This window comes from Lactuca serriola, chromosome 8, assembly GCF_051521515.1.
Source record: "Lactuca serriola cultivar US96UC23 chromosome 8, Lser_US96UC23_V15, whole genome shotgun sequence".
In the NCBI taxonomy this organism is placed as follows: domain Eukaryota; kingdom Viridiplantae; phylum Streptophyta; class Magnoliopsida; order Asterales; family Asteraceae; genus Lactuca; species Lactuca serriola.
In genome coordinates, this window is record NC_136415.1 from 197,079,566 (window position 1) to 197,105,494 (window position 25,929).

Genomic DNA, 25,929 nt, shown 5'->3' on the forward strand with positions numbered 1-25,929 from the left:
TGTTTGGACTGGAGTTGGGTTGAGGCGGGTCCTGCTGTGTGCAGTAGGCCAAGATACCCAGGGCGGACCGGTTGTCCTGTAGGCCCAGCGAGCGGTCCGGATAGGCTGTAGGTCCTGATAGGGGCGGACCAAACGTGCCGAAGGCTCGAAGAGTGGACCAGACAGACTGAAGGCCCGGTGCGGGCGGACCAGTCATACTGTAGACTCAGAGAGTGGACCAGGTGGATTGAAGGCCCGAGAACGGGCGGACCAATCACACTGAAGACTCGATGTATGCGGATAGACTCAGAGGGTGGACCAGGTGGACTGTTGGCCGGTGCGGCAGACCAGTCACACAGTAGACCCGGAGAGCATGGCTGTTCTGTGTTTAGATATGTTGTGGCATGATATGCGTGTATGGTATTTGCGGTTGGTATTTTGGGGATATCTCACTAAGCTTTCGGGCTTACAGTTGTGGTTTCATGTTTTTCAGGTTCTTCAGGAGATCGTGGCAATGCGAAGGCGTGATCGTACCGCTCCTCATGATTTCGTGGTGTTATGATTCTGGGAACACGATAAATGTTTTGTATTGAAAACCTTTTTGTAAAGATTTTATGGAATTGAGATGTTTTTGAAAAATTTAAAATTGGTTGTATTTTTCGGTCGTTACAGCAAATCAAGGACGGCAGAAGGCATGTAAAACGCCCCCAAGGATGCCTACACGTCCTACATGACGTCTAGGACGCCGACACGGAAAAAGACCCGAAAATCAGTTTTTCAGCACCTATTTAAGGGAGATTAAACCCTAATCGACTTAGGACTTCTTCCCTGTGATTTTCCACAGTTTGGAGGGTTCAAAACACATTCAAAGCTTCTACAAATACGTTTTTGATCATTAATTTCCAAATCCAAGACGAGAAATCATAAAATTCATTATCATTTAACATTTGAAGATTATTCAACCGACGAATCTACATCAATTCAATCAAGCTCCGAATTTGATTATTTCATCCCCAAGGTTTCATCGTTCCATAGTTGATTGATCATTAGAATTCATTGATTTTATGATTTCAAGTTGGTTTGTGAATTTTAGCATTAATTCCATTGTTTATATTGAATTTGTGTGTTTTGTTAATCATATGGAAGGCTAAACCACCTAGGTTACTTCCGGGAACATTGTAGGATGTTAGGATGATCACATTTTAATTATTACTTTTATTCTAGTCAATTTTAGTTATTGTTTCATTCTTAAAGTTATGATTTTTACTTACAGTAATTCGAGTTGGGTTTTCTTATTGTGTGATATTGCAACTAAGATAGTGTATTGTTAATTCACTAGTCATTCTGAATTCAAGTAGTTTAGGAACTAAGATGACCAGTTGAACCCACATACATTATTTCAAATTTGTAGTATTATATATTCAACATTGTAATAGGTAACCGTAAGACACATTATCGCCAAACCACTAGTTGTTCCTAATCCAATTAGACATAGGGAGTAAGACAACTAGTTGGGAGAACATATTGTGTGCTCAAAATTATTTGTTGCAAGTTAATCAACCTTAATTATGTCTACGTAATTAAATTGGAATTTAATGAAAGAAAACGTGTAAGTCCAACCATCTAAACAACTGAACCGGAAGTATCTTGTTTTTTTTCTCTTTGATAGTAGTTTGTTTTAGTAGTTCTTACATTACCAAGTTTTTAGATTTTTCATCAACTTTTAGTTTAAATAATTTCGTGACAATTGCTAGTAGTTTTTCATTAACTATTTTAACATAAAGTTTGACCACAACCTCCTCGTGGATTCGAACCTTACTTACCCTAGCTATCTAGTGTATGTGAGGTTTATTTTTGACCGAGACAAAGACCTCGATCAAAATTTTGGCGTCGTTGTCGAGGAGATTGTGCGCCGTTGTCGAGGATTCAGATATTATCCGAATAAATAATTTTATTTATATATTTTAATTATTTAAAAACTTCAGAAAATCATATCTTCCTCATATGAGCTCCGTTTTCGACGTTCTTTATATCAACGCGTAGGTGAGACTAAGCTCTACAACTTTCGTTTAGACTCCGTCGGCTAGTTTTGACTTTATTTTTATTATATTATTTTTAGTAGGCCGGGACAAGAAAACTCCGTTAGAAATTCATAACTTCTTCATCCGACGTCCGTTTTCGTCTGTCTTTTCACTGTTGGACTACTATCGGCAAGATCTTCGATTCTCGTTTAGATTGTTTAAGCTAAATATTACTCGATCTCTATTTCGAGATTTGGGTTGCATACTACTAAGTCGAAACTTCGAATAATCATAACTTCCTCATACGAAGTCAGATTTAGACGTTCTTCTTATGCACGCTCTCGGTTTAACTTATTCTACGACTTCCGTTTAGATCACTAAGGCTAAATATCGCTTTATCGTAAATTCACTATTTACGTCACGTAGTGTCGCACCGGTTCTGTCGCAAAACTTCGACAGGTCATAACTTCTTCGTTATAACTCGGATTTCGACATTCTTTATATATTCGGAAACCTTGCCACGATCACTACCACATCCCTCATAGATATTGGGTTTATCTAACATTTTATTTTGACGCTTATTTTTATCCTTAATTTATTTAAGTCACACAATTAAGCATAAAACACATAATACTCAAATAATACATCTTTATTATTTCAAGACGGGTTACAAAGGTTAACCTAGACTATTACATCAATATTAATGTCTAGCCTAGAAACATGGGCATTACACACATTCTTCCTCAAAAACACCAAACTAGCTTCAAAATGGGAAGGAAAGATGATTAGGGTTTTTCTCAGGGTTTGAGGAGCTGATGGGGGATGAGGGGGAACAAACCCTAGCCTCCACATTCCTTTAAATAGGGAGAAAAACCCGAAAAATTAGGGTTTCATTCCTAGCCATCAACACGCCGTGTTCCAAGAGGAAACACGATGTATTACCTAAATGAAACCAATGCCTATTTCTTATCTGGACACGTTGTGTCGGTGCCTCTAACACGTCGTGTCAAATCCTCAAAAGTTATTTATACCCAAAGTTTATCCTCAACTTTCTGGGTGTTACAAAATGCATAGGGCAACCAACAATTTTGATTGAGGTTCTTGGTACTGCTAGTGGTGAGGGTTGAGAGTTTCTAGAAGAGTCTAGGATATGTATGTTGTGTAGCATAGGTTTGTTCTTGCTTGTAGTCTGGTAACTTATAGGAATCAAATTTCACCTTGAGGAAGTTACAGGTAGGTGTGGAAGGTAGTATTGGGCCCATACTACTGAAAGCATAGGACATGTACCTGAGATATGTATAGATCTGGGACTCTAAGGGTATATGTGTTGCGATTTTCCCTCGAGTGTTTGCTGATTCTTTATATCTTGTGTTTAAGTTTGAGGATGGTGGTCACTCGTTTGGGATCGGGAGGTACTAGTTCTGGCTCTGGCTCATAACTGATTGATGAGAGGTTGCACGAGCTCATTGCAACCGAGGTTACTCGAGGTATTCTTGACGCTACCCACATGATCTTCGGTACCATCAAGAAGGGGCTTTTGGAGCTCGTGGAGGAGTGTCTCAAGTATTTTGAGCCGAGATTATTACGGGTCAGGTTAGGGCTCGAGCTCTCTCTTTCCGGGAGTTCAAGGCGTGTAGAGCGCCTGAGTTCTTTGGGGTCAAGGACCCCATCGCTAGCCGTCACTAGATTGCTAACATGGAGAATGATCATCGGACGAGTTTTTGCCCTACGGGGGAAAATATGGGATTTGCGTCCAACCTGCTGAGGGACAGAGCATAGGACTGGTGGGAGGAGGTTACACGAGCCATGGGGGCAGCAGCAGTGGTAGAGATGACATGGGAGGACTTTTTTCAGAGGTTTCAGAGGGAGTTTGCACCAGCTATCAAAGTGTAGCAGTTGGCGAGGGAGTTCCATGACCTTCGGCAGACTACACAGACAGTGGCGGAGATTACAGCCAAATTCAGGGAGAGAGCATTTTTGGTCCTATAGTATTTTGCAGATAAGGAGATGAGTAAGACGAGATATCATGATATGATGAGAGATGATATGATCGAGAAGGCCCATGAGCGGGAGATTGAGTTTGAGCTCCGGACGAAGTGGAAGCCGGAGCAGTTTTAGATGGTTGTGGGTCAGGCTAATAGACCCAAGACCTCTGATACCCACACCAGTGGCTAGGAGGGTCGGGGCTGTTACGTCAAGTGCGGGAAGTCGTACAGTTGAGTCTGCCGATCAACAGGTCCAGGATGTTTCAGTTGTGGCTAGTCGGGCCACATGTGTAGGGATTGCCCCAAAAGGGCTCTGATTTGCTTCCATTGCAATCAGATCAGCCATAAAAAGGTCGATTGTCCGAGATTGTCTGGGGTAGAAGTGGTGGGGCCTACACCAGCCCCCTTGAGGATTACCAGTGGCCTCCATGGCAAGGCAGAGGCTCCTTTGGTGAAGAGCAGGGCTTTTCAGCTGGCCACCGATGAGGCATGTGCAGCGCCGGATGTAGTTACTAGTATGTGTTTTAACCTCATCTTTTATCGCTTTCTTGTTTATGCTTATGCTTATTATGATCTTGTATAGGGACCTTTTGGTAAATGGTTTGACTGCTTATATTTTGTTCGATTCGGGGGCTACCGATCCGTTGTATTTCTTGTGCTTAGCAAGAAGTTTCGAGACACGCCGAGGACTTTGTACTCTCCTCTAGATTTGGAGATTTCGGATGACCGTATCGTGAGTGCTTCAAGGTTTTTCCGTGGGTGTTTCCTAAACATGTTTAACAAGAGGTTCTATATTTATCTGGTGCCAATTCCCTTGAGAGACCCGAAGGTTATCACCAGGATGGATTGGTTGAGCCCCAATAGGGTCGTGATTTATTACAAGCTACAGTTGGTGAGAGTTCGAACCCCAAGTGGGGTAGAACTGGTTATTACTGGTGAGAGATCTTCACATGAGCCAGCTCTTTGTTCAGATGCGAGGGCTAAGAGATATCTACAACAAGGTTGTTTTGGGTTCTTAGCTTATGTTTTTGACACACGAGTTGCAGGCACGAAGGAGTTGAAAATGGTACCCATTGTGCAGGATTTTCCTGATGCCTTTCCTGAGGAGTTACTCGGAGTGCCTCCCGAGAGGCAGGTCGATTTTTGGATTGATTTAGTACCTGACGCGGCTCCGATAGACAAGGCTTCGTATCGTCTGCCACCACCTGAGATGCATGAGTTGTCTATGCAACAGCAAGAGCTGCTAGACATGAGTTTTATTCGTCCGAGCAATTTTCCATGGGGAGCTCCGATCCTATTTGTGAAGAAGAAAGATGTGTCACACAGAATGTGCATTGACTATCGGGAGTTAAGTAAGCTAATGGTGAAGAACAGTTACCCACTTTCTCGGATTGACGATTTGTTTGACCAGCTTCAGGGTGCATCTTGGTTCTCCAAGATTGATTTACGGTCCGTGTACCACCAGGTAAGGGTTAGGGATTAGGATGTGCAGACGACAACCTTCAGGACTCGTTATAGTCATTACGAGTTTATGGTGATGCCTTTCGGGCTCACCAATGCACCATCATCGTTCATAGATCTCATGAACTGGGTCTGTAGGCTGACGCTGGATCGATCTTTGATTGTTTCCAGTGATGATATTTTGGTCTACTCCAAGACCAAGGAGTAGCACGTGCAACATTTACGAGAGGTGTTGGAGACCCTGAGGAGGGTGATGTTTTATGCAAAATTCTCCAAATATGAGTTTTGGTTTATTGTAACAGAATAAGAGTGTATTCTAGCAGAATGAGAGTGTATTCTACTAAAATACACTCCAATTCTCTATGTTCCAGGCAACTTTGTTGTATTTTGAGTGAGTGAGTCCTAAAACAAAACACGAACCCATAAATAAAAATATAGATGCGAATTCATTCTGAAAAAATATTATTGCTGATATTAATGAAGAATTTAAATAGTTTCCATAAAACATGAATTATAATTATGGATATTGTTTAATATACATTGAATTATAAAATCATTTAATATCTATCTTTATTTGGTTAATTAATAATTTAATTTTTATTAAATTCTTATTGGTCAATTTTAGCATACAATAAATATAAGAAACACATCAAAATATATATATATATATATATATATATATATATATATATATATATATATATATATATATATATATATATAAACTTTTGAGAATGTTTTAGGTGCTTAAATATGACTTGGATACCAATACTCCGCTTAATGAGATTACTCATAGTTAGAAATGAACTAATTATTTATGCATCTTCATATGAAGTTTCTTAAACAACAATGTATTTTGACCTGTAGTTTAAATGTAATTAAAATATGTTTGGAACTCTTATCCATGCAATTTCTCATTCATTCATAATGAGGGTACGGTGTCATTGTGATTGAGTATTATCTCAACACATAATTTGAATATATTATAATACTTAGTAAAGTAAATTTGTATGAGAAATATATTATACCGGCGATGATAAGTTCAAAATGATATTAACGTTATTGTTTTGTAGCAAATAAGTGGTTATAGAGGAATTTGATCCTTAATCTTACTAGTTTAATAACGTTTTATTTTTATTTATAATTTCATTCAAAAAAATTTAGATTTTTAATGAAAGGGTAAAATAGTTAAAATAAAATTAAAAAAAAATTGAGATTTTTTTAATGAGACTTTTTGAAAGTAACCATGTAAAATATATTTTGATGTAAAAAAGAGCTGATTTGAATTTTTTATCCACTGATCATGATTTTCTTATTAACAAAATAAATTTAGAACTTTTTTTTTTATAAACCGTGCCTTTGTTTAACGAACATATAATACGACTCCTTGTCCCTAAATCATTAATAATTTTATTAAACTTTTCTAATATTGGGATCCTTGAAAGGTCAACTTATTCTCTATTTCACCAGTATTTCTCTTTCCTTCCTCCATTATTCGCCCGCCCTTTCCAGTAGCAGATTCGTCAATCAAAACCCTAATATCCGCTCTGTCTGTAATCTTATTCAATCAGATCAAACAAGTAAATCTGCATCCGATGGCCAAACGAACTCTACCGATCCTCAAGCAACTGCTTCACCGACCAGCTCCACCTGTTTCGACCCCATCCCGATCTGTCACTTACATGCCCCGACCAGGTGATGGTGCTCCTCGCACAGTCACCTTAATCCCCGGAGATGGGATCGGTCCCCTCGTTACCGGAGCTGTCGAGCAAGTAATGGATGCGATGCACGCGCCGATTTACTTCGAAAAGTTCGATGTTCATGGTGACATGAAGACCATACCAGCGGAAGTCATAGAGTCGATTAAGAAGAATAAAGTGTGCTTGAAAGGGGGTTTGAATACTCCCATGGGTGGAGGGGTTAGTTCGCTGAATGTGCAGTTAAGGAAAGAGCTTGATCTGTACGCTTCGCTTGTAAATTGTTTTAATTTGCCTGGATTACCCACGCGCCATGAAAATGTTGATATTGTGGTGATTAGAGAGAATACTGAAGGGGAATACGCAGGGCTCGAACACGAGGTTGTTCCTGGTGTGGTGGAAAGTCTTAAGGTATACTCTAATCCAAGTATCGTTTTGCTTTCATCTCCATCCAATTTCCATTGAATATGTAAAAAAAAACGTTATGGATTCTGAAACTTGCACATGTAAGTAGGTACTTGATGTATGTATTCTGAATAATCTTAAGGTTTAGCAAGTTCTAAGCTTAGAATCTTAGGTCAAATAAAGAAGTTTAGGGAAGTAGATGATAGGCCCTGAAATGAACTCAATTTCCCTTGAAGTTTGGGTTGAGAGGTCTGAATGAACTTTTTTAAAAATGATCTGAAGTTTCCATAATTTCCAGGTGATCACAAAGTTTTGCTCAGAGCGAATTGCAAAGTACGCGTTTGAGTATGCTTACCTCAATAACAGGAAAACAGTGACAGCTGTCCACAAAGCAAACATCATGAAACTTGCAGATGGTTTGTTTCTAGAATCTTGTAGAGAAATAGCAAGCAAGTATCCAGGCATAAAATACAATGAGATCATTGTGGACAATTGCTGTATGCAGCTGGTTTCAAAGCCAGAACAATTTGATGTTATGGTCAGTAATCATTATACAATGTCACAACTCATAATTCTTTGCTTTCTATGAATCTTTTCAAGATTTTAAGTTTTTAAAATGCCACATAGATTTAAGTGTGTGGTTATTGTTTAGGTTACTCCTAATCTTTATGGAAATTTGGTGGCAAATACTGCTGCTGGTATTGCTGGTGGCACTGGTGTCATGCCTGGAGGTTGGTGCTCTTTTAAATTTATTATATTTGCATAATTATTCCTGTCTTATGCAAGATATATCAATGTTACAATGTACTTTCATATATCAATGTTACATATGATTGGCTATAATTGGGTGGATTTTTCAAAGGATGATTTTGAAAATTTGTAATAGATTTCTTATATAGAGTTTCTGTATGAATCTAATAAATTTTTAGCATTGTGCTTCTGATTTCTTTCTTATTAGACCATTATATTTTAAAAAATCTACCCAATTATAGCAGTGAAAATTGCTTTTTATCTGGATACCATTTCTGTAATTGTGTAGATTTTCAAAGTATAAGACAAAATTTCATAATTGGTCCTTGTGCTTTGCAAAATATCTCACTTTGAGGACAACTATGGAAAACATCACGCCACCGGTCTCTATTGTTTTGAAACCTTGCATGTCTGGCGTTAACTTTAACTTTTGACTAGTTAGTTTTTTTTCTAAATGACCTAAATGCCCTTGGACCAAATCTGAGAATTGTGTATACCTCAAGGATCAATTCTGCAATATACACTTTACTTTTTTTATAGAGTCCGACTCTTATTATTTCTTTTATTCTTTATTTTAGTCTATTATCAAATATTCAAATTGAAAAATATTATATTGAATTTACACTATTGATATCACATGTAGAAATATGATTTAATTTGTTACAATATTTTCAATTGAAGTTTTTTCATTTACTTGAATCAAAATAAATAAAAACATTAGAAAACACAATAAATAACTTAAACTAAAAAAAATAGAAAAGAAAGGTCTAAAAGGTAAAAAAATGTTATCAAGTTTTTGAAAAATAAATTTAAAAAAAAAAACGAAAAAAAATTAAAGTGTGTGTGTGTGTTTATATATATATATTATATATATTTCAAATTTTCACAATTACACAACTGGTCCTTGAGGTTTGTTGAATATTATTGCAGATTTGGTTCAAGGGTAAAATGGTCTTTTCATAAAAAGTAACAGCTGAAAAGTTGGTTTTAACTACGGAAGGACCATTCATGAAATTTTGCAAACCACAGGGACAGTGGCATGACATTTTCCATAGTTGTTAAAACGCAATATTTTGCAAACCACATGGACCAATTATGAAAATTTGTCTATATATAATAAACAAATGGGCTAAATGCAATTCATAGAAACACCCTTTCATTTTCTCTAATATATTATTATAGGATCATATACTTCCATTCCTTTCTATTTCTCTTAATAGGTAACTTTCATAGTTTGAATAATCTATCAAATTAGCAGTGAAAATTGCTTTGTACTTGGATGATAATCGCCTATTTTTTTTTTTATTTCTTTAAAATCAATGAAAGTAGGTGGCTATTTCTTGCATATTTCTGAATTTACTTAACATATGGGAGTCCAAATTTGTAGGCAATGTGGGAGCTGATCATGCTGTGTTTGAGCAAGGTGCTTCAGCAGGAAATGTTGGAAAACAGAAGATAGTGGACAGAAAGACAGCAAATCCAGTGGCATTGCTTCTCTCATCTGCTATGATGCTCAGACATCTTCAATTCCCTTCTTTTGCTGACCGATTGGAAAACTCAGTCAAACGTGTCATTTCCGAGGGTAAATACCGAACAAAAGATCTCGGTGGGAACAGCACCACTCAAGAAGTTGTCGATGCTGTCATTTCTAAACTTCATTAGATCACTTCCAATTCCAATTCCAATTCCAAATCATCATCCTTTTGATTTTGATATTTCTTCACAGATTTTTATTCCTTGTGAATAACATAATATATATTATGATGACCTTTGAGGCAAGATGATAAACATTAAAGACTTCAATAAGAATCAATTGTGAGATGTTTGTACCAAATTTCAACATATCATTTATTTTTCTCCATTTACTTAAATGTAGTTTGTTATGCTTTCCATAAATTCATATGTTGATTGTTCATGTCCTTAATTTAGTAGTAGAAAGTCTTAAAATAGGGTGCTGTAATGAAAAGAAATATAAGTAGGATACTATATATAATACATAGATAAGTGAAGGTACTTTGTTGTTTTTTGCATTCATTTTGTCCTAAATTATCATACGAACATTAAAAAAAAAAGATTATATACAACTATTTGGCATTAAGTGATACATGCACCACATTCCTTTTTTTGAAACCAGTTCCTTTCAGAAGCATGATAAAATTTGTACCCATCATCAAAATACTTTCTCCAGTTCACTCTGTTGTATCCTACAAAGCCACAATAAGTCATGACCTAATTTACACCACTTTATGAATTAAGTCGTTCGTTCTTGCATTAAGTAAAAAAGAAACAAACTTACAGTCAACAAGTATATCAGCAGTAGTCAAGATTGTGTTGTGTGTAATCAGATCAGTTGTTTTATTTTTTTTTTCGAAATCCCATCTAACGCCCAACCTGTGAAAACAATATAAAAGGCAACACAATTTAGCAAAACAAAAAAAAAATAATAAATAAATAAATAAAAATTCATGGCACGACCTTTGTTAAATTCAAATCCTCATGCAGAAACCACCATGGCCCATTCTTGTTTAACAATCTAAACAAAAACACAAAAAAGTTAGCTCTCTCTCTCTCAAGAAGATGAAATTACCAATATACCCTTTGTCATGTCATGAAATCACACAATTACCTGATAAGCCCTGCCAACATTCGTAATCCCATGAAGAGAGTCAAACCCGACCAAACACCATGAAGACCAAAACCCGAGGGAGCATAGTAAAGAAAAGCAGACGATAAAATCCCAACAAGCATCTACAGTGAACAACATATTAATCCAAGGGCAAATACGTAATTTTATATTCATGTCTAAAAAAGAAAAGCATACCATGGAATAAGCAGCATACGGGAAGTCTGAAACTCCATAATGCAAACCATCAACAATAAAAGCCAAAGCATTCAAAGGCTGACTAGCACTCACAAACTTTTTCCACAAAAACAAAACACATCAGAGATGTATACATATAAAATATAAATAAATAAAATAACAGCAAGGGCATTATAGGGATTTTACCAAAACCCCGGTTCTAGCAATCGCCAATACTCCAACATCCTTAGTGAACAGTGTGACTATAGAACCAAATGAAACTCCCAATATTGCAGCCAAAGTAACACCCATCACAAAACCAATCTAAAGAAAATAATAAACATTAATCAACTTTTATAAAATAAAATAAAAACATCTTTATATATTATATAAAGAAAAAAATTATTAATTAACATTACAGTCAACACAAAGTATGTGATATCCTTCACAGATCTATAATCCCCTTTCGAAACCGAACTAGCAATCAATGCCTAAAACAAAACAAAAAAAAATGGTTAAGAAGTCAACTATCTGACAAATAGTCAAACATTTTCCTTAAACTATATGTCAAGTCAAAGTCAAAGTCAAAGTCAACATTTGGTGAATTTATACCTGACCAGATGCAGCCAATGCATCTGTAATAAGAGAAACAGCCAACCAAACTTGCAGACATATCTGATGAGCAGCCATGGCTATAGGACCTTGTCTAGCAGCCATTGATGTTGCTAAGGTTGTTGTTGTAAGAACTGCAAGTGTTCTTCCAAGAAGAAACCCACCTAAAAAAAACACAATTTTTTAGTTTTTAAAATCCAAAAACATAATAATAATAACATATTTCATTACTTACCAGATTTCATATAGCAACCGAATTTAAGTGCTCCTGGCTTTGGAGGAAGTAATACAGCTCTTTTATTAAGGTGCCATATCATTAAAAATGTGACAATGTATCTGAAACAATATGATTTTTTTTAAAAAAGGTAAGAATTAAAGATAAAACTTTTTTTTTTTATAAAAGGGAGATTTTTTATTTTTACATACTGTGAGGTAACAGTAGAAATGGCAGCTCCAGTTACACCTAATTTGAAGTAGTACATAAGAATAGGAAACAGAAAAACAGCTGAAGTATTACCAATGCCTGTAGAAAGAAAAAATATATATATTATTAACCAATAGAAAATAATAATTAAACGTTTAAAATTGAAAAAACAAAAAACTTGCCTAGACAAAATACAGGAGTCTTTGTGTCCTTAAAACCACGAAAAACACCTTGAAGAGCTAAAGAGACCACAACTGCAGGAGCACCAAGGGCTCTAAGGGAAAGAAATTGCTGAGCTGGCGCATGCATTGAAGAAGCCTGTATAATATAAACCAATAAATTCAACAATTTTATGCAAGAAATAGCAATTAAAGTATAATGCTATAATAACAGAAAACTATATATAAAAGTATTCTTCTGTTTCTTGCATTTAGCCCTAATTTGAATTATTTGAATTGAAACTTACTGATGATATACCCATGAGATTAAGAAAAACCCCTGATCCAAAATATAAAGATAAACCCTCAAAGATTCCAATTCCAACAGCTAAAAGCAAAGCTGTAGAAACAGAAGCTAACTGTTTCCTTTCTGTCATTCCATTCCCATTTGCTTCATCAGAATTATCTCCTGTAAAAAAAAAAAAAAAGGTAATTTTTTTTTTTCTTGAAAACAGTAAAAAGGTAAAAATTTTCCACCTTGGTTTTTAGCAATATCTTCAGCAACAAAAGAAGTGGCAACACTGAGAAGAGGAATGTTGAAAAGCTTTGAAACAATGTTAAAGATTGATATGGAAACTCCAGCAGAAGCCAACTGCACAGGACCTGTGAATAGGATATGATAAACACAAAAAAGAAAAAGAAAAAAGTTGAATTTACTAAATTAACCCTGAAAGCTTTTTAATCTTTACCTAATCTACCAATATAAGCTGTCTCCATTAACATGGCTAAAGGTTCAATAGCTTGCCCTGCAAGTGCTGGTAATGTGAGTGCAATGAGCTCCTTTTTTATATTTTTGGCACGTGATTTTTCAATCATTTCTGGTTCTTCTTTTTTAGCAATTCCCATTAAGTCCCTGAATATATATATAAATGTGAATCTTTTTCTTATTATAGAAGTGAAAAATGATGATAAAGACTAAGTTTGAGGACATACGGATATACTTCTCTAATGTTTGCCACATCATCTTCTTCTTCCTGTGTTGCAATATTCTCTTCAGAAGAACACACACTAAAATCTGAATTTTTCCTTTTTATTGAAGAAGAAACATGCTTCCTTTTACGCATAATTGAAGAATACAACATCATCTTTGAGGGATTTGAAGAATATTTCAAATTGTGTGATGAAAATGAATCATGAACTCCTCCTATTGACAATTGTTCTGGTTTCTTTAACTTTCTTTTTGTCCATTCACTACTTCTTGTAGCCAATCCATTATATACAACACCATCATTCAGTTGCCCAGAAGTCATTATGTATCTGTGTTATATTAAAACAAAATTTTGTCATATTCACTTATTTCTGTCTTTTATCTAAGGAATAAAGTTAAGTAATTTTATAAACCTAGAGTGGAGTAGAGATACCAACTTCACAAACTTGTACAAATTTGCTCATGTGTCAATATGTAATAGTGAATTTGCTAAAAGAGGAGTAGGTAAGTAACATCATAATATAACAAAAAACTATGACTAAAATCACTATAAATAAATCATGGAAGACAAGAAACTGAATATACATCTTATCTTACATACAAGATTAATTAAAAAGATGTGGGAGACATTGATGGATGTGTGTCATCCACTATTATATAACTCTTATAGAAAGTAAAGATTATGTAAGAGTTGTCATTTTCAATGCCCTTAGCATCAAATTAGCAACATGACATTGATGGATGTGTGATTTTATTGGGTTTCAGATAATGACATGTTTGGCAAATTTCATAATGAAATGTTTTTATTTACAGATCAAGAAAGCAATGGGTTGATTTTTGAATGAATTAGAGAGTAATATGACTATCAATAATGGAAATTAATGTTCTTTCTTCTTATGTACAAGTGGTCACTTGGACCCACAAGATGAAAATGTTAATAAGACCGATGTAATAAAGGCTTTCGATTCCCCAAATTAGCGACATTTATTGGAAATGTTCAGATAAGACAGATAAAGTCATTCAGGAATAAAAAGGAGGTGGCAATTGGCATATCATCGAACACCTTAACTACAAAGAACCATCAATCCATCATATGATCAAATATGAGGTCAAATGGTTCTTTTTCCACAAGCGCGATTGAATATGGAATATTCAAATTTTCAAGAACATATGATGAAATTATGTAAAATCCGTAATAAAATCCATATGGATTTTGAATCCACATAGCTAAGTATATGACTAAAAAAAAAGAAGAAAAATACAGTTTTCCTTTTTGGAAATGGAGGGTTTAGAAAGATAACATCAAAACTGACAAACAAAGAGATGAACAAGCGCTATCTGAATTTCACAAGAAACACCCACTAAAAAGTGAAAACATTAGAGGCCTATAGAAGCGAATTTGATCAAATTAGCGTACAAAACCAAATTTCCGGCATCTGTCAAGAATCACATGGTTGTGTCACTGTGTGTTGCAATAAAAAACAAGAACACTCACTGAGATATAACAAAATCATTACGGAAAAGTGAAAACCTCAAAACCATGAAAGATAAGTAATTTAATACAGAGAGTAAAAAGCAAAAGCAAAAATGAAAATCGTGAATGAAGATGAAAGATTAACCTGAGTAGATAGGGATTTTGTGTTGATTGGTGGTACTACGAGTTTATAAAAGCGGCGGCATGCAAAGGCGTTACTGTCAACTCCGCCGTGGTTTTATGAATACGACGATGACGATGAATTCATGATTTTTCGTTTCGGTTATGTTACCCGGAAAATCCATGGTAACCGACAACCCGACCCGAATTGAATCTTTATTTATAATAAATTAATAACCACGAAACTATGTTTTTTGTGAAAAACAAAAACTCTTAATTTAGGTTAAATATAAAAGTAAAAATAAGTTATATTAATCTGTTGGAGTAAAAATTTTGTAGGATATTTTAATGGTGCACAAAGTAGGATGAGATTTAAAACTAGAAAATTGGATTGGAACCAGAACTCTTAAAACTGGAATATGTAAAATCGGTTTGAGTTCCGGGTTTAAAGAATGATTTTATCCGGGTTTGGTTGTGTTAGAACCGGAACTGTTTTAGCGGCTAGAACTGGTTTTTGTGAAAAGTTTAAAACATGCATGTTTCGTTTGTTTGAAATCGGATTGACATACTATTTTTTCCAACATATAGTTTAGAATTTGTACATGATTTTAGATTATATTTATGTTATTTTCAATTTCATATTCATTAACTTACAATCCTCTAAATTTGGGATATCAAAGCTGTAAATTTTCATTTTTTTTTGTATTATGTGAAAATATTAGAATATGTATATTTAATTTTTTTTGAACTCAGATAAACAGGCAGTTTTTTAAAACGCGTAGTTTAGAGTTTGTATAAGTTTTTAAACAATAATTTTGATATTTTTGGTTTGATATTCAATGACTTACAGTCCCTCGAAGTCGAAATATCAAAGTTAGTTTTTTTAAAGTTCAAACACACTAAGTAATTACCAAAAAAAACTCTGGTTTTCTTAGTTTTTTTGGTTCTAGACTAATTTTACCCAGTTCCACTTGACCCACTTTGACATTTCCAGATTGTGTGGTTCTAGGCCCACTTTACCTGGAACCGGTTACTATATAACAGTCTGGTATCCTTTCCTATAAAATCCTAAGAACAGGTTTTCGGGTTTTCTAGATCCGAATCCATTCATACCAGGTTTAGACCCACTTTTATCCCTTGTACAAAGAATGACAAGGGACAAATAACCCAATGCCGAATTATACATTCTTATATATATATATATATATATATATATATATATATATATATATATATATATATATATATATATATATATATATATATATATATATATTAAAAGATGACACTTTTTAGGAATAGTAAACTTATGTGACTTTTGGCAAGAATGGTCTTTTTCTTTATGTGTTTGTGTTCAAATCCGTCTTTATGTCATTTTATGTCACTACCCATATTTTGTGCGAATACATGTTGAGAATAGTTCCGGTTTCCCGGTCATTTTGTGTTCAAATCCGTCTTAAGGTGCAATTTTTGTTTTTTAAAACAAATATATATAAAAAAACAAAACTTTTTACATCCTATAGTGAAAATGAATATGTAAAAAATAGGAATTTAATTTTTTTTAAAAGTCATTCTTAAAATTTAAAGTTATTTTGTTTATATTTCAATTTTGCTGAAAGACCTGTCGCATCCGACCCCGCAACGCGGGGGTTTCCCACCTAGTTATATAATAAAGAACACATAATTACATAAGTACACGAAAAAAATAGTGAACTTTAAACACAACATTTATCAGCATGGGTTATTTGGCCTAACCTTCAAATAAAATATATTTGTTTTGGACTCCAAATTATAAGTTCAAAATTTTATCTTATTTTGTCATATACGAGTGTCTTTTTTACGAAATTCTTTCATTTTCCCTCAAGAGGCAGGAAAATTTTTTCTTTTTTTCTAAAGTTGATCTAAAGAAGACGCATATGACTCGATTTGTTGGTCACATTTTCCTTCGATGATGAAAATTATGGGATTTTCTGATTAAGTATAAAGCTTTGTCTTCATTAATCAAATATTGTATTTCGATTCTTGTCAACGTTTCACGTAGTGTTTGATTTAAGATAACAAATGGTCTTCGGTAAGACGACCCATTATCTCCATTTTATTCATATTGCCCAATGGATCATAGTCAATATAGATAATTTACAATGATGCGATCATGTCAACGGACCAAATTAAAGGGCCTTTTAAAGGTGTTAAGATGGGCTCACTGAATTTATGTCTTTTCACATTTTTTGGTGGATTGATGCAATTTTTTAGAGGATTTGTCAAATTATAATGTTATGGGTCTTATTCGAATTCTAAGGTGCTTTTATTCGGGAAACTTGGCTGGGTTAAATATATTTTTTAATAAAAATAATATGTACAAAATTGGTGTTTGTTTCGTGAAGGCAAAGATTATAGCCAATTTGTTGAGGATTCATCTTGATCTTGCTATTATTGATGACATGGTTAATAGAGAAAGTTTGCAAAAAATATTGGAGAAGTTTGAGAAGAAATTGTCAAGTTAGTAGGTCTAAACTTTATCACTTAAACTTTTACCATGTCTTTTATGGGGAGATTGGGTATTAACTATTTTTCAATGTTCAAGGCTCCAATTGGGATGTTAAACATTTTTAAAACAAATGGTAATACACTTTCTATTAGGAAATGTAGGACACAAAGTTAGCATGAGTGAAAAGGGAAAAGATTCTAAAGAAGTTGGAGGATCAAAAAAGAATCTCAAGAACAAGAACCAACATTATTAGGCAATCGTGTTACATATACAAAACTCAAAATGATCAAACACCAAATATTAACCAAAATCTTCCCTCTAATAAACAACATTCCATGAAAATTGCAAGAAAACAAAAAACCGTGATAATACTAGCTTCATGGATACTAACTACTACATCACTGTAAAAATTCACGGGTATATATTTATCTCACTTGAGAAGATGAAAAGCGATCAATAATACACCAACAATAAAGCTCGATCTTAAACCATTCGAACCATTTCCTGAAGGGGTGTTGTTATTTCCACCTGTTTACACCACATAAAAATACATTAAGAAACGTAACATTTTATTTAGTAGATATTTGTCAGACAATTTAAATTTACCTGGACTACTTGGACAAGTAGACTCTTGAGTAAGAGTAGTTTCAATGGTGCCATTTATGTATCCCGCATACGAACATCTTGAAAGGCTACAATCAGAATCCGAAGTGGTGTTGCCCAAATCGAAAGCGGTCCCCACACATTGCGTGGAAGGACAAGTTTGCCCTTGTGGCAACTTAATCCCCGATGGCTTGCAGTCCAATCTAAAAAAACAAAAAACATAAAAATAATTATAACAATTTAAAAATAATATTTGAAAAAATAAAATGATTTGAGTTAGAATTTGATGTGTTGACTTACATCCAATTATTCGCAGCATTGCATTGGCATCGGACACAACTGTTAGCCGTAAAAACGTAAGTACCATTTGGGACGAGTAAAGGGTAGTCCGAAGAGTTATTTTGCACCGATGATGTACAAACTGTTAAAAAACAACAAAAGTATTAGTGGAATAAATGTTTATTAAGTTTAAAAAATAACACCATATGGGCCCACATACAAGACTTTTGTTTTCAAAAGACGTGTGAATTAGGATAGAGGCAATCGATAAAATCACACAAAGGTATATACAACAAGAAGATGAATGCAATAAAAATAAAAATAAAAAATAACAATTTGTCGTTATTACTACTGCCTTAAAGTTTGTGGACCTTGTCGACATGTGATTGTCTCCTTTATTTAGAAAAGTACCAAAATATCCTTCCAGATAGATGAATAAGTGATTTCGATGTAAAAACTTATCAAAAAGGAAAGTTTGAAATGAAAAGAATTAGATTGATTAAAAAGTTATACAACCTATTTTACCTTCATTTTTGTTTTGACCTAAATAAACTACTATATTCTTTTTTAATCCTTTTTGTAAAAAAAACTCGATTATCAAAGACTATTTTTGGTCTTTAGACATGTCATAATCAGTCAAACATTAGACTTCGGTCAAACTATTCAAACATAAACAAAAATTAAAAAATACCCATTCTACCCATATACTTAATATGACTATTGTTTGACATTTTCGTTTAAATATTAAAAAAGAATCACCGATCATGAAAATTGAAAAAGATATCTTGCATATCATAATTAATATTAGGAAATTAAGCCATATGGATAACAAGTATCTTCGCACTTTCTTAAAATATGTTAAACTGAAAATTGTTTGGCTAAAATTATTTAATCCCAATAATGCCCTTTTGTTGCAAAATCGATGATCAAACAGATAGATCCATATAACAAAAATGAAAAACAATCGATTACCTTTAAGAGGAACATCAAGAATCGAATCAGCTAGCAAGTTTGCAGAGCTGTTCATCCCATTCAGATTCAACAACGTGCTCTCCGTCGTACTAAACTGCTCCGCAATCCCACTGACGGTGCTCCCGGCGGGCACCAAGTATCCATAATGCACCACCGTATCCCCATTAACTTCATCGCAGCTACACGGCAATGGAATCCAGAGCTTCTGACCCACCAATATAGTATTCGGATCGGATATATTATTAACAGACTGGATCTGCGGGTACGTCACGAGGTTAGAAAACACCTCGGCGGCGATATGGAATAGACCGTCGTCGGGAACCACGGTGTATATCGGACGGCGGTTGGAGATTCCGGAACCGTCACGGCAGGCGCAGGGGAAGGGGATTTTGAGGATTTGGGAGGCGGGGAAGGTTTGGGTTTGTGGGGTTGTGATTGGGAGGTTGTTGGCGGCGAGGAGAGAGCGGAGGTTTTTGATTTCGAAGAGTCTGAGGATGGAAGCGAGGGTGGTGGTGTTTGGGAGTTTGTAGTCGATGAGTGAGTTGCATGTGGCGGTGGAGGTGGTGTTTGAGCATCGGAAACCTAAACTTGGTGTTTGTGCAGTTGATTGAATGGAGAAGATGGAACAGAGTAAAAACAATATGGGGAAGAAAACCATGTTGGAAAACCCCATGTTTTCTCTTTGTAAGATATTGTGTGCTTGCAATGGAAAGAGCTTCGAGGGTATATAAATGGTGGAAGGAAAGTTGGGGGAAGGGGAAGAAGTCTATTTGGATTTTGGAATTGTAAATGGGGAAATGTTGACTTGGTGGGAGACTTTTGAGGTTTTAAGACTTCCATTTATTTTGACAAATATGTCGAAATTGGGGCCAAATATATTTAAACTTTTATAAAAAAATGATAAAAATATGTCATATGAATGCATGATTATTGTGGTTTAATAAATATATTAGTTTATACGTGTTTAGTTAAATTTATGCTTATATGTTTGATCCATTATTTTTGTTGGTTGTCTTTTCAAAAACTATATTGCCATTATATTCTTGTAGACTAATCAATGGAAAAACCACTAATTCGTGGGAATAATTCCTCGAGGACTTGGAAATAGATGTTAAGAAAAATGAAATTTGGTTTGAAAATCTTCTCTTTTTTATTCTCTTTGGATATATCTATCTTTGAAAAATAAGCATAAAAATAAAATAGAGGTTTGAGAGATATTCTTGTGAATTTTAATATTGATATCGCAAAACACAAAATGAATATCTTAATGAGTGCATCAAATCTTATATTTTACATTATTTTGATGCCAAATCACACACTATTAGAAGTATGTCCACCGTTTCATAGTAGTTTGGGTATGTTACTATTAATAACAGGTTCTTTTAGTTTGGGCGCAACAACATATTTAAGCAATAATTGACAAAATAAAATAATGGTGATTTAGTTTAGTAATTTATTAGTGATTAATAAATTAATATACACATATAGATCGCAAGGGGTTTAAAGTGTAAGATTTGAAATTCAAATCTTATGGATAATAACTTAGTGACCAAATAATTATCCAAGTTAAAAATTTTATTACTCCCCTATAAATAGAGGTACCATGAACCGGCCACAATGCTACTGTAACACCCGATGGTTCTAAGATATTATTTATTTAATTGTCTTAATCAACTATGTTGCTTTGGGCTTGGTGATTTAAGCCTTCTATGTGTAGGCTTAGTCGAGGCTGTATGCGGGGCGTAAGCCTGGTGTATGTGAGGCGTAGTTGGTCTAAAGTAGATCGCGAAGGCATGCACGTACGCGCTGCATACAAGGATGTACACGCAGCGTACATGCTCAGACCTAAAACCCTAATTTTTAGGGTTCAAGCCCTATATAATGTCATTAAGTCCCAAGTGTTAGCCTCCATATTAGCCTCTACTGTGCAGAAACCCTAAAATCGAGTCTTAGCTTCCATTGTTAAATGTGTGAGCCTTTGGAGAACTTTTGGTGTTCATTTTTTGTGCATTTTGAAGGAGTTGAAGAAGCTAGAAGTTGCTTAGCCTAAAGAGGAGGTCTTGGATCCATAATTACCACCTTGTTTGCCAAGGTTTTAAGGTATCAAGCTTCCATCTTGATTGCTAGATGTTTACATCTCTTTTGGGGTTAAATTGTTATGTTTTTAGCCATGGTTTGGATGGATGATGGGATTAGGGCACCCCAAAGGCTTATTCTTTTAGATCTAAGGTCTTCATGGACTCATTTTCCATAAAGGTGCCAACTTTATGTGTAACATTATGTTTATTTAATAAATAAATAGATAAAAGTGATGAACAAATAGTCTCCCTAAATCCATATTATTTAGTGGAGTGTTGGTTTTGGGGAGCCGAATGTTATAATTTAGATTAATAGGGGGTTAAAGTGTAATTTCAGGACTTGTTTTGCAAAGGATTTTAGAAGTCAGGGGGTCTTGGTATTATTTGGACATAATATGTAAGGATTTATGGAAGAAGGGGATGCGGTAACATTTTGGGACTGGATGTGAAAGAGATTTCAGAAGGCGGGGGCTAAATCGTAAAATTCGGACTTAATTTGTAGAGGGTTTCAGGAGGCAGGGTTAAAAGGGTAAAATATGGATTTATTTTGAAAGAAATGAGGGAAGGGAGGGGCTAAACTTGTCATTATGGAGGTAAGTTTGGGGGATCAGGGTATATAACCCGTCACTCTCCCGCTTCAAACCCTAACCCTATGAAGGATGTCTTCAGCCGCCACCTTCACTATTGTCGTCCAGACGCCGCCACCGATTGCATCGCCATGGGTCACCGGACGATCGTCCTTCTACTCCTTCTCCTTCTTCAGCCGCCGTTATATGAGGCTTCATCCACCACCCGCTACTTCACCGTTGGAGCGCCACCACCACTATCAGTGCGCTATTGTTCCCGCTGCTGTTGAGGCCGAGGAGGAAGGAGGACGTTGGGACGTCGGGTATGAAGAAGAAAAAGCCACCAGTTGCTGTTAACGTTGCCTGTAGCGCTCTCTCAGATACTTCTGAGCCTAAGGGCAAGGGCAAGGCTTGATGTCGCAGCATGCACTCTCTCTGTCGTTTTCTGTTGGGACACTCTGATATTTGAAATAAAATTGTTATTGTTATGGATTTGAAAACAATTATTCTTCAGATTTGGTGGTTTATTGGAATTGTTTTGGTAAATTAAAAATAAAAAATTTAATTAAAAAATTGGGTCGTTACATATTATATATATATATATATATATATATATATATGTGTGTGTGTGTGTGTGTGTGTGTATGTGTGTGTATGTTTGTGTGTGTGCGTGTGTGTGTGTGACATCCCTATTTTCACGACCAGAAAAGACCGATTTTGTTTATGCTTTGCTTAAAAATCAGAGTAACATTTTAAAGAAAACGGTTGCGGAATTCGTTCCCAAAATAAAATATGATAAAGATTTATCAAAGCATTTTCGAAGAAATGTATTTCATTAAAAACCTTAGGATGTCATGCTCGATACAAATCAAAAGCATAAACAGTACAATATAAGTCTTACTACATTATTTCATATTTACATACCTATAATCCGTAATCCCTCATCCCAACATCATATCTATGCTCGTGTGCCACTACCTGTAATACAAGAAACTGAGTGGGTCAGGCTTGGGAGTCTGGTGAGCACATAGGGTTTTCAACCCACAATAAATAAGTTTATTAATTTTATCAACCACACAAACCCGGTTACTCGTTCCCATTATCCTCACTTTATGTCCCTAAAACATCTAACACAAGGGAGCTAGTCTAAGGACTTTCATCGGGCGACAACACTGTGTTGGGGGTTCCTCAGCAATTTATGTCAAATAAGGCAACCATGTGGAGGATGGAGTACTACTGGTGAACACTAACTTCAAATAAACACCTACAGGTTGCGAGCCTGCTAGCGTTCCACTGGACTGTCTAGAATAGTCTGTGGTTGTCATCTATAATCCGCTAGATGACTGGATCATCTTAAAACATCGAGGTATCTCATCATTTTATCACACATCGTCTATTACATCTACCCATGTTTTACCCAACATATTTTATAGATATAAAATACATATACAGTTTAAATCATTTAAAACTTGTATAAAAATGTTCATCCAACATAAATATCAAGTAAAAAGATAATATGCACACATAGCACGTAATTTATATAAAATACTTCATATCTATGTGTAATATGAAAGTAACTATGCACTAACTTGTTAAAGTGATGACTCGAAGTTCGAGCAGCCCTTCGCTTCTTAACAATATGATTTCCTTCGACGAAACCTAGTATTATTACCACTAGACTTTAGTATAATGCTTATTGCGACTAATTATTATTCTAGATTCGTCAGTAACTCAGAGTCTACTTCATGATCTATCAAGTAAGGATCAGTCAGGCAGGACAGTTGGGAAGCAAGACCATTTCGGCATACAACTTTTCTGAAATCCAACAACCAAACCCAATGTCACCATTCTAGACACCTCTCCCGTAAGTAGTTCAATCAGTACAACGACTTTGAATCACTGATAAATTATATTTATAGGTTCATAATAATGATATTATATTTAACTATAAGCTATATTTAAAGCAGGGTAGGCGTATCTCACTTACAACGGGTTTTGCTAAAAACCTGGTTCCGTTGGAGCAGAGCTTCTGAGCCGAAAAGCTCTTTTTCTCGGAGCCTTCCGGCGCTCCGAACCTTTCCTCTAGCAACTTGAGGTTACTAGGGATTTAGAGGGGTTTGGGGAGTCTAGAGAGAAGTTAGAGAGAGAAAGAAAGACTTATGGTGTGAAGAAAATATGAAGTATTCACTCTTTATTTATAGGGGTTTTATCATAGAGTGGACCCTAAGTTTCTTCCGTATCTTCTGCGTATGTGTGACAACCCAAGTTGTTCCGTTACATTTTCCCCGTTACCGTTAACAAAATATTTCAGTTTATAAAAGTTCCGTTAATTAGAGGTCGTCAATTAAATAAACATTTCATTTGTTTATATTTAATATGCCGTTAAGTCGTGATAAAAGGGAATAAAAACACATAACACACATATTCCATTTATTCGGAAAAAAGTTAGTTTTTATTATTATGACCACTAAATCGGGTGCGATCAAAAGCCCCGTTTAACGGCAGTATCGGGTAGAATTCCACTGAGCTCCAACTCCCACCCATATATAAGGGGGAGTAAACTCCATTTGGAGCTTTTCCACCCTCTCTCTCTATACTCTCTCTCTAGACTCGTTTTCGACCCGAATCCGCAACCAAACGCTTCCAAATCGTAAGTCCGCTTACCCTAGCTTATTCTAAACATTATGATTTGTGTTTATAGCCCAAAAATCGGACTTAAAAGCTATGGAAGAGGATTTTACGGCCTAAGCTCCTCCTTAGGCCGTAAACACCTTAAATGAGGCCAAAAGACCCTAAATTGTCCCTAAAAGCTTGAAAATAAATTGAGGATTTAGCCTAGGAGTGTTTGATCAATTAAAACAATTATTTTGAGGCATAAAAGAGAGTTTACGGCCCAGGCATATGCCAAGGCCGTAAACACCTCTAATCCATGCTAAAATGCCCCAAAAACACTCCCAAACCACCCTTAGGCTTAAGACATAATTAAGGGACTTTCTATTTCGGGTTTAGATCTTTTAAAAACAAGGAAATATGGGGTAACATGGAGTTTACGGCCCAAGCAAGTGCCTAGGCCGTAAACACCCCTAAACCTGCTAAAATGGTAGTAATTGTCCCCTAAATGGCCTTATACTTTCACTAGAAAATCCTAGGGTTGAAACAAGGGCTTAAAATCAAAGAGTTGAGGGTGTATGAGAGTTCACGGCCAAGCCATAGAGCTTACGGCCGTAAACTCCCAAGGGATGGTCATTTGGACCATAAAATCTAAAGGAATGCACTCTTGGAACCCCAAACACCCCCATAGCCTTGAATAAATTACTAGAAGTGATTTAGGGGCTTGAAACTTCAATAAACTCAAAGAATAAGATTTTACGGCCGTAAACTCCCTTAGGAGTTGTCCTTGGGCCGTAAACTCCATTAAGATGCCCTTAAAGACCTTAAACCCACTCATACTATATAGTTTTGGACCTAGAATAATTCCATGAACAAGTTAGAAGCCTTAAAACACACTAGTTCCCCTCACCATGAGTTTACGGCCGTAAACTCATGGTGAGATGTCCCTGGGCCGTAAACTAAGCTTTGGGAGTTTACTCTCGGAGAGTAAATATACTAATTGTATTAAATATACTAATTGTATGTGAACATATGTTATCATATGTTAAATAGGTCATTGAGTGTGTTCGAGTCCTTACGTGACACCGAACGCCCAACCGACACCCTCGTCGGACCTACTTACACCAGGTGAGTTCATACCCCTGAATGAACCTTTTTAAATGTTTTTACATGTTTTATAGGGGGGAATACAAGTTAAACATGTCAGTTATCATATCAATCACATGTGATTGATAACCCGCATGCACAATGATTTACCACACTGTACACTGTTTTACCGAGTAGGACACTATAATGATTTTCAAAGAGATTTCAATGGTTTCAAAACTCTTACTTATACTGTTTTATCTAAATTCATTTTAAACTGGTTTATAAAGGTTCCAAAGATTTTAAAGGCTTTCAAACTTATTTTACCAAGAACACCAAATGCGATTTTCCTAAATATAAAGGTTTCCAAGGT

At 35.4% G+C, this 25,929-nt stretch overlaps 3 protein-coding genes across 4 annotated transcripts; 1 reads left to right on the plus strand and 2 right to left on the minus strand.

Annotated features, from left to right (window-relative positions):
- Nucleotides 1-6,881: 6,881 nt before the first annotated feature.
- IDH1 (isocitrate dehydrogenase 1) lies at nt 6,882-10,132 on the plus strand. Its single transcript, XM_079017294.1, has 4 exons — nt 6,882-7,554; nt 7,847-8,086; nt 8,201-8,279; nt 9,686-10,132. The coding sequence occupies exons 1-4, from the start codon at nt 7,042-7,044 to the stop codon at nt 9,958-9,960; spliced, it is 1,107 nt and encodes a 368-aa protein (XP_078873420.1). The 5' UTR covers nt 6,882-7,041; the 3' UTR covers nt 9,961-10,132.
- Nucleotides 10,133-10,258: 126 nt separating this feature from the next.
- Nucleotides 10,259-15,015, minus strand: LOC145070362 (MATE efflux family protein). Of its 2 annotated transcripts, none has more exons than XM_079017292.1 (16): nt 14,900-15,015; nt 13,286-13,609; nt 13,042-13,205; nt 12,830-12,955; nt 12,601-12,761; nt 12,317-12,452; nt 12,137-12,233; nt 11,946-12,046; nt 11,711-11,874; nt 11,518-11,589; nt 11,306-11,422; nt 11,120-11,215; nt 10,925-11,046; nt 10,774-10,831; nt 10,595-10,689; nt 10,259-10,502 (listed from the first exon to the last, which is right to left on the minus strand). In XM_079017292.1, the coding sequence occupies exons 2-15, from the start codon at nt 13,600-13,602 to the stop codon at nt 10,678-10,680; spliced, it is 1,743 nt and encodes a 580-aa protein (XP_078873418.1). In that variant the 5' UTR covers nt 13,603-13,609; nt 14,900-15,015; the 3' UTR covers nt 10,259-10,502; nt 10,595-10,677. The 2 variants fall into 2 exon arrangements, with proteins under 2 accessions (XP_078873418.1, XP_078873419.1); XM_079017293.1 differs by lacking the exon at nt 14,900-15,015 and adding an exon at nt 13,694-13,840.
- A 2,574-nt stretch (nt 15,016-17,589) lies between these two features.
- On the minus strand, nt 17,590-20,004 carry LOC145068463 (lysM domain-containing GPI-anchored protein 2-like). Its single transcript, XM_079015431.1, has 4 exons — nt 19,217-20,004; nt 18,266-18,386; nt 17,969-18,168; nt 17,590-17,890 (listed from the first exon to the last, which is right to left on the minus strand). Exons 1-4 carry the CDS (start codon nt 19,887-19,889, stop codon nt 17,793-17,795), a joined length of 1,092 nt encoding a protein of 363 aa, XP_078871557.1. The 5' UTR covers nt 19,890-20,004; the 3' UTR covers nt 17,590-17,792.
- Nucleotides 20,005-25,929: the final 5,925 nt, after the last annotated feature.